This window comes from Trachemys scripta, chromosome 1 (genome assembly GCF_013100865.1).
Source record: "Trachemys scripta elegans isolate TJP31775 chromosome 1, CAS_Tse_1.0, whole genome shotgun sequence".
Classification (NCBI taxonomy): domain Eukaryota; kingdom Metazoa; phylum Chordata; order Testudines; family Emydidae; genus Trachemys; species Trachemys scripta.
Genome location: NC_048298.1, coordinates 99287580 through 99297173, shown reverse-complemented (window position 1 = coordinate 99297173; position 9594 = coordinate 99287580). Strand labels below are relative to the sequence as shown.

Genomic DNA, 9594 nt, shown 5'->3' with positions numbered 1-9594 from the left:
GCTGCAATGAAGGGTCCACACTGGTGTAGCAGGTACCAAAAAAGGGAGAGGGGGGAATGAAGTTTCATAGCTCCAACAGGAACACAGAAGAATCCTCTTCCCTTGGAAAAAAGTAACACAAAGTAGCTCACAGTTTTTTTGTCTTGACTTTGAGCAAATTTTCTTACAAAGGGAGGGGGAAAGTTAAAGATTACTGTGTGCATATAGTCATGTATCTATTTGTGATCCTCTTATGCCATGGAAAAAAGGTAATTGTATACAAACAGTTCATATCAGTTCTGCATGCTGGAGAGCTCTTTGATAGCCTGGCAATGCCTTTTTATTCCTCTGTGTGTGGGACTGTGTGTGTGTGAGAGAGAGTGTGTGTGTGTGTGTGGTGCTGCTGAATATAGAAAGTTATAGATGTTCTCATCAGCCACATGAAATGCAACAGAGATTCCTTCCAAAAGCCAAGAGAGCAGAGGCTGCAGACAACAGATGTAAGAGGGGCTCCCATAACAGCCAATTTTCAAAGTGTTTGCATTGAAAAGAGAGGAGGTGCTATTTTGATTGATATTTCAATGCAGTATATAAAGCAGAGGAATTCTTCTCCCCCTCTGCTTGTCATACTGATCTGCATATTCTCAACTGGACTTGGGGCTATTAGTTGTTGAATCTGAAGGACTGAAACTGATTGGGAATAAATAGAGTAACAATGCCGGAACCCACCCAGAAAGCTGGTAAGCATAACCCCAGAGCCTTTTAAATTATGTATCTTAACAAAACACAAAAAGATACCCTTTAAACCATCTTGCATTGGAATAATTAATGACATCGGAGAGCAGCCCTAACCAGCATTGCATTATTGCATAGTTGTAGCAATTTAAGCAATGGGACTACATTAAAGTAGGACTCCAATACAAAATTGAATTGACATACAGCTATTTTAAAAAACAGTTTATCAGAGAGCATTAAGGAGCTGCTCAATGGAGCAAGTATTGCATTCTCTTTTAAAAGTATGTAAGATTTTTGAAGTGTAATTTCTGATTTATTTATTTCTGGCTATAAAATTATCTTGAACTTGAAAAACAGGACATGAGGATTCATTTGTGTTTTCAAAATTCAATATATATCTATGATTTTTAAGAATTCATTTCTTGAAAATAAAGCTCAGGTCTATAGTAGACTGTTAAAGGATATGATTGTATTCTGTATGTGTGATGTTTAAGAAAACACATTCAGTTTTACTATATAAATTGAACTATGGTAGTATATTTTACTGGACTGGAGACATTATTATGGTTGGTTTCAGGAGAAGGACAGTTTAGGGCAGAAAAACGATGCCATTTTTCCTGCAGTCCTTTCTGAGGCAAAACTCCTATTGAAGTCCCTAGTTACATAGCTTGTTAACAAGATACATATTTGTATGTTAGAGAGATTTTGAAATGGAATAAGAAGTTTAATAACTATTGTCTTATGATTTTGTTAAAAATGCATCTATTACTGTTTTGGAACTTTTTCAATGAGTAAAATCAAAGCCAATGTATTACATATATCAGATGTACATTGCTTATATAGTGTTTGCTGAATCCTTGCACTACAACAGTGATGTGAGACTCCATCATCATCACTTATCTTTCATAATTAAAAAAATGTTTGTGGATAGAAGGATGGGGGGTTCTTAGGTAACAGTTTTCATTCTCAGTCTTATTATTTATTTAGCATTGACAATGTACTCAGTGTTGTATGAGACAAAAATAAAGATAGATTGTAAACTCTTTGGGCAGTGATTAAGAATGAGTCTGTAGACAAATTACTAACTATATGTAAGCCACAGAAAATTTACAGATTAACTGAATGAAACACAAAACTTTTCTTGCAAAGTTTAGGGGCTTACCCTACAAGCCTTACTCACATGAGTCCTTACTCACATGAGTAAGGGTTTGCAGGATCAAGCCCTTACTTTATCTCACCCTGTGTGGGGGGCATAGACATGTTTTTCAATCACTAATAATTTTAAAAGCTGTAGTATTTATAATGGAGCTTACCTAATCAAGAGAAGTCTTTAGACATGTAGGGTTAGATTCTGATTTCAGTGATATCAGTGTAAACCAAGAGTATCCAGATGAAGTCCTTATTTTACACTGGTTTAACTGAGATCAGAAATTTGTCCCCAATGTACTTTTTCCTAAGGGCCATAGCCTTCAATTCCCCATGACTTCAAATGAGTTATGGGCACTCAGTGCTTCATAGGAAGTGCTCAGCACCTTGCAGGATTGGAACTTCATTTTATTTTTCAGTTGCTTATAAAAGCCATCCATGTGAACAAAACTGGATTTAGCGTCAATCTTTAATAATCTCAGAAAAATTCAATTTATATATGTGTATACACTGTTTGTTTTAACATTGACATATCAGTACAAATTGCATTATTTTGATAGCCTTTCTGAATATTTTTTTTCTGGTGTCATTAAGAGCAAGGAGCTGAACAACTTTCTGTGGGATTTAAGGGTTTCAGCACCTCGCAGGTGAAGCTATGCACTCTGCAGGATTGACCTCTAAACAACTAGTGTTGACAGGCTGTGATGATCAGCTTACTTGCTGTCTTTCCTTAGAGCCCATGGACAATGATGGATGAAGTATCCCACTGAAAATAGCTACACCAAATGCATGCACTAATACGAGAGCCTAATCCTCTATAAGAGCCAAGCCCCTTCTAAAGTATCTTATATGTAATGTGAATGATTTATGTGTGTATTAAGTGTCCTTTTTGACTAGATATAACACAGCTTAATCATAATGCATTCTGAGACTACTGACCGAAACAAAACTGGGAACATTTATGTAATGTTTAGGCAAAAACATTTGAGTGGAGTATGGTGTCTTTTTTTTTTTTTTTTTTGAAAAGGGTGTTCTTTTTTTAAGACTAAATCAGGTTAAATGAAAAAGCTAAAGCATAGACCATTTAACAGAAGTCTATGGTTATACTGCAAAATAATTTCAGTAGACTTTGAACAAAAAAATGTAATGGTGATGGAACAAGCAAGGCGTTTTGGATGAGCCTACATTCCGGGACATAAGAAAGCAATAATGTAGAACCCTTGGATCTTGAAAGAAAGTGGAACTCTAGTTCAGAGTTTCTTTAATTCTGGAAAAAATATGTGTTCATCGTGCACATCATCATCTCACCCAACTCATCTACCTCAAGCAGCTCATAGTCCTTAAGAGACTTTGGTTGATTCTTAATGCTTCTTGGTAGGTCAAGAGCTTCAAATGTACTTCTATAGTGAGATTTCAGATCCCCATGTGTTCAGCAAATGCCTGTCCTCAAAGGAATTTTCAGGGTGTGAATGACTGAAATTAATTCATTAATTATGATTGCCCTTGTGCTAGCAAGACTCACTACACACTGGCAGGCACCTCTGAAAGGACTCATTCAGGAAAGGAAACTCTCTGCTATTGGGAACTAATGGGCTGAATACAGTGGAAAAGGAAGAGCAAAGAAAGGCTTCAGGCACAGGACTTTGCATTGTGTTTGGCCGACAGGAGAGCAATCACAGTAGCATCTCAACAATAGGTTTCCCCTGATATTTCCAAAAGAATCAGTCTATGATGATGCTGATCGTGCACCTCCTTATTCACATGAGTAGTCCCAGTGAAGCCAATGAGAGTAGTCACATGTGTAAGGATTTGCAGAATCAGAAACTAATTTAACATTTTAATCTATATCTTTTTACAGTGATCTAAGCAGTGAATTTTTGTTACTATTGATATAAACAGCTCAAAGGCATCATTTGTAAGTATAGTTAGATTTTTTTTAAGGTAGTTCTGCAGTGGCTCCCAGGTTGTACTTAGAGAAAACTCCCACTAAAATACACCATATTGAGGTCACTAGTTCCCTAAAGCCGGAAGTTTCCTGACTAGGTCTTTTTTAGGGCCCAATCCTGCAGTATATGCTTATACAAATAGCCCCACTGATTTATATGACTACTTGATTGAGTAAAGGTTATAGGAGCACACCCATTTAGTGGAATCTGTTACTGTACAGACAGGCTTCTGGCACAGAGTAGTCATAATTAACCAATTAATTAAGGCCTTTATCCAGCTCTGATGAAATCAACAAAAAGAATCCCACAGACTTCAGTGGGAGTTGGATCAGACCCTACAACAACTATAGTTTCATCTGGGTAAGGTCTGCAGGATCAGACCTATTGCTGTTATTTTAATTTAGCTGTTTTGGCCTGTTTAAAATTTCACACCCATTAGATTAATAAGAGAAGAACATCAGTGGGTATCCTGCCAACTAATGTCAAGAGGCGATCTCATTAGGATTGGTAATCCCAAAGAATTTTTAGTGATACAGTTAATTTTAGTGCCCTTTACACTTTTCCTGATGACTAAGGGCAAGTCTACACTAAAGTGCTACATTGGCGCTGCTGCGTCAATGCAGCTGCGCCACTACAGCGCATGGTGAAGATGTGCTATGCCGATGGGAGAGCGCTCTCCCATTGGCATAATTACTCCACCTCAGCGAGAAACGTAAGCTATGTCGGTGGAAAAGCATCTCACCCTTGAGCGATGTAAATTAGATCGACTTAACCGGTAGTGTAGACCTGTCCTAACAAAAATAAGTCTAACTCATGTAATGAATCAGAAGAAAATATGACAATCATTCACTCTGCCCCACCCTTGCCTTTCCATCATGATTTCCTTTTACCAATGTTAGTCATGTCTGGCCATTAATTAGCTACCCTCTTAAAAACTGTCATGGACAAATACTTGGCCATGCTTTTGTAAAACTGCCAACTCTCAAACTATTTTAAACTATCTATGGACACCATCCTATGGGACAGGTGCAACAAGTATGTGGCAAAGAGCTCCATAAACTTGTGTTTGGTTATTCTTCCCAATCTAAGAAATAAGCCCTGGTCATAGCATGGATCATTGTTTCTCAATGACCGGTCCATGGACCAGCACCAATCCCTGAGATCTCCCTGACACAAGTTAGGAAGGCAGCAAGTGGGTCCCTGGTATCAAAAAGGTTGGGAAACACTGGCATAGATGATCATTCTTAGTCCCAATTCCAAAGCAGTTGTCAATTGTTTGCCAGCTTTATTTTCTAAGATTTTGCAAAGACTATCAGAGTTCTAGCCACGTAGAATGTTCCCGTTTCTCCTCCATACTGGCAGGGAATGGAAATACTCTACAGAAGCAGCATGTTTTGCCTTATGTGGCTTTTTACTGACCCCATTTAGCTACTGTACGCAGAATGGAATTTACATGTCTGGAGAAAGCAGTATGCAAGCCACGGCTGCAGGAAGAGAGAAGGGAAAAAGGAGTTGCACTACAGGCTTCTTTGAAGAAGTGAAGGTCTGGTTCTCAGCCCAGTCCGAACAGACTGTTCCGCTGTTGTTGGTTTTTCCCCACCTGTGATTTTACTTCCTCACTTGATCATTTTACAGTTAAAAGTAAAATCAAATAAGCTATTTCAAAAGTCTTGACGCTAGTTAGAATGGTCAAATTATTTAGTAACACACATTTAATTACATCCAGACTGAGAATTGTTTTAACAGAGACAGTCAAATAAGCCATTTCAAAGCTTTCTTTGCAACATTTTAGCCAGATTTAGGAATCCCTTTTGTAAGATTTTTTATTACACTCCTCAGTAGTATCTTCAACCTTAGTCTTAATATTGGGGATGGTTGAAAGACCACAAAAATTTATTAATATTCTTCAATCCCTAATTTGTCAAAAATCAAAACAAAAATAAATGAAAATTTTACTCAAATGTTCAGGGTTGCTTGGTTGAAATTCAAGTTATTGACAACAAATTTCTTAGAAAAATCATAATTTGAAAAATATTGACCATCTCTATTCAATATACAGTACAAGTATCATTTACTACCACTGCTTCTTTTCATTTCACTCAGATCTAGTCCTTCGGGTGACTACTGCAGAGTCTTGCCTCTGAAGAATGATGCTTCACTGTTTCATAAGTTACGCTTTTACTAATAAGGAGACCTCAGTTTCAATCTCTCTTCAAACCCTAGGTCTGAGCCTGGGAACTCATCCTAATATAGCCCCCAAATGAGTGGTGCACCTGCTGCTGTTCTTTCTGTGTAGACACATGGTCCAGTAGGGCATGGGGCAAGCATGCAAATATTTTGCTGCTACCATCACCATTTTTCTTCTGCAGTACTGGTCTCTCCTTCTGCCCCGCACACCTTTTAGTTCTATTTGTTTGAGTACCAGTCCCCATAGCAGGATTCATGTAAAATCTAGTCACATACAAGTCATTCACAAATACTCAGATAACACTGTAGATACATGAACTTTGCTTGCACATTTTCAGTGGCACTAGCATTTTCTGCATCTTTACATTTTGGATGTGGGGAATGAAGGGGGGAACCCTATTTTACTTTCCCTGTCAATTCTTCATAAATTCTCTTTTCATCACTTCTAGCTACGAATTTGTAACGGGAAGGCTTCCAAGCAAGGCCTCGACCATGTAACCGGATCCTCATGGGTGGACCCCTATGCAATTGAGCATAGGGGTCCACCCGCATAAATTCAGTTGAATTACTCTTGAGCTGTCTTTGACACCTCTTAATTTATTTCCAAGTGTTGCTCCCACACTTCCTCCCAAGATGTCAGTCTGTCTCTTGAATTTATATTTTGACCTTCAGCCTCCATCTCTCTGATGTTTGCTTTTATAATCTTAATCTCCTTAACCTGTTTGAAAAGCAGTTTTCATTGGCAAAAAAACAAAAAAAACCCCACCAAACTTGATTATGGTGAAAACTAGATAAGTTGCACTAGCAGTTACTTCTCCATTAAAAAGCTGAAATTTGTCAATTTTTAATTTTCAGTCAATACTTTTTTTTAAACTCAGTTGATACAACAATAAATTGACACAGCAAAATCAGTCTTGGCTGAAACTGTTCTTATTTCTTAAGTCAACCTGTCTTACTCATTAAACAATGTACAGGACATGTTTACCACGAGTACACTCAATAAATGAACAAATAAATCCTAAGACTGAAAGGAACATACCAAAGGGAATTCTCTTTTCAGTGCACTAGAGGGTGCTTTGTACTTGGCAGAATTGTCATTTGCAAAATGCTGCCTTTATGTCTCTCCATGCTGCACCTGTTGTGAAGATAAATAAAGGCCAGTCCAATTCCTTCCCCTCATAAGTCCTAAATATATCACATAAAGAAAGCTTTTTAAAAACATGCTACACTGTCCTTCTCTCTTTCCCTGGCAAACTGGATGAGTAACTGCCTTTATTTTGAGGCCTCTAGCCTAACAAGAAGGGCTGGGGCTTAGGTCAAACAGCAACAAGATGGCACAGTTATCTGGTGAGGCACTGGTAGCAGTCACCCTGTATAAACTAATGGTCTATGGAGAACTGAGTATGGTACAATGCAAAGGAGTCCATTGTATCAGAGGCATCCAGAGTACTGTTTGAACTGAAAGAACAAACTGGCTTGGAGCAGAGAGCTATTCGGAGCATGGAGAAAGCACCCTCAGAATAGGCCAAATCTTGAGGTCCTCACTCAGGCAAAACTTCCACAGATTTCACCAGCCCAGTAGTGATCCCAATGTAAAATGAATGAACAATTTAGTGAGGGCAGAAGAGTGTTTCTCAACCATGCTGCAAACAGTAATAGATTGCCTCTCCACCTGTCGTCAGTGATGCTATGACTTTTATGTAGCATTCTTAAAAAGGGATTATTTATTATGCATCACTAAGCATTTGCATTGCACCTAGGAATGTTCAATGGAGTGGAGGAACAAGAGGGAACGATTACCCACTTTTGCTGTGATCTGAAAGTTTTCCCAGTTTCAGAAGCACCAACTCCTATTATGTTACTTCTCCATTTCCTCAGTCTCTTGAAGGTATTTGTTGTGTATCTGGTTGTCATGGTAATAGAATCTTGTTGTTGCTATGGCAACTGAGTTAGATTATTAGGGGATAGCCCAGCCAGTTTTGGCTGGTTCTTGTTTAGTTCAGTGTGGCAATAAATGGCTGGTTGCAAGGTTTACAGCTCTTGGGACTTTTCATCGACGTGCATCTGTAAATATGCTTGACTCAGATCAATCTTACTAAACTTTTGTCCCCCAACCAGGCCTGCGAAGAGGTCATTGATGCAGGGAAGCGGGTATTGCTCTGCACACAACACTGGGTTGATGGTGACTTTAAAATCACTGCAAATCCGGAGGGAGTCATCTTTCTTCACTATTGGAACAATAGGAGTTGCCCGTGTGCTATAGGTAACTGGTATTAGGACTCCATTTGTGACCAGGCGCTCCAGGTCTGCTTCAACCTTAGTATAGCGGGCAGACTGGTTTCTTCTTTAGTCATTCGGTGCACTTCTACCCAGTTCAGCTGGATCTTCCTAAGCCAAGACCTACTCATTAAGGCTAGGTAATTATCTCTCACCACAACCAGTGGCAATTTAGCAGCTTGTCCATTGAGCTCCACCTTAACATCAGTAGTGCCCAACATTGGCACAGCTTCTCCCATATATGTCTTCAGAACTGGTTTTGTTGCTTTAAGCGGAAAATGCTGTAGCTTTTCTTTGTACACAGTCTCAGAGACCAGCAAGACGGCTGCACCGGTGTCCAGTTCCATGTGTATAGGTTTGCCGTCCAACAACGGGGTTACCCAGTATTCATGTGAACCCACTGCCAAAGACAAAATGTGGAGTGGCTCTTCTTCTTGTGATGAGGTGTCTCCTTGGTCATCCTGGGCCTGCTCTAGGGTATGCAATTTTCCCTTTTTGGTCGTCCAGACCACAGGCCTCTTTTTCTTTTGTTTACAGGCACACTCAATGTGTCCCTTTTTGCCACAGCGTCGACACACCAGGTCCTTACACCAGCATTCTGATGCATGGTGACCTGGCTTACCACAGCGGTAACATTCCTGACTCCCCACAGTTTTGTGGGTAAGTTCTTGTGACACCTTTTGCACCCTAGGGGATGCACCGATGGATTGTGCCTCCTTTGTTGCCAGTTCCATGGAGACCTCAATGTCAACAGCCTTCTGTAAGGTAAGCTGAGCCTCTGTCAATAGGCGCTTCCGTATAGCTTCACTGTGCAGGCCACACACTAACCTGTCACGTAGGGCATCGTTTAGTTAGGGTTACCATATCTCATAAATAAAAAAAGAGGACCCTCCAGGGGCCTTGGCCCCGCCCATTTCCCCACCCCTAGCCCCGCTCCAACTCCGCCCCTTCCCCGCCCTAACTCCGCCCACTCCCCCTCCCAGCCAGGGGGAAAGGGCTGCCCCAACGCTACCAGCTTCAGGGTTTGCCGGGCAGCCCCCAGACCCTGCGCCCCCAGCCGGCGCTTCTCCAGCGCAGCTGGAGCCCGGGAGGGGAAGCGCCCAGCCGGGGGCGCAGGGTCTGGGGGCGCAGGGTCTGGGGGCTGCCCGGCAAACCCTGAAGCTGGTAGCGTTGGGGCAGCCCTTTCCCCCTGGCTGGGAGGGGGAGTGGGCGGAGTTAGGGCGGGGAAGGGGCGGAGTTGGAGCGGGGCTAGGGGTGGGGAAATGGGCGGGGCCAAGGCCCCTGGAGGGTCCTCTTTTTTTATTTATGAGATATGGTAACCCTA

The 9594-nt window shown here is 40.8% G+C and overlaps 1 protein-coding gene across 4 annotated transcripts in view; it reads left to right on the top strand.

Moving 5' to 3' along the window:
- Positions 1 to 460: 460 nt before the first annotated feature.
- MYBPC1 (myosin binding protein C1) overlaps positions 461 to 9594 on the top strand; it is a 120306-nt gene continuing 111172 nt past the window's right edge. For all 4 annotated transcript variants that reach the window (XM_034778925.1, XM_034778910.1, XM_034778902.1 and 1 more), the window contains exon 1: positions 461 to 719. In XM_034778925.1, the coding sequence (XP_034634816.1) occupies positions 695 to 719 (25 nt within the window). In that variant the 5' untranslated portion in view covers positions 461 to 694. The remainder of the gene's footprint in view (positions 720 to 9594) is intronic.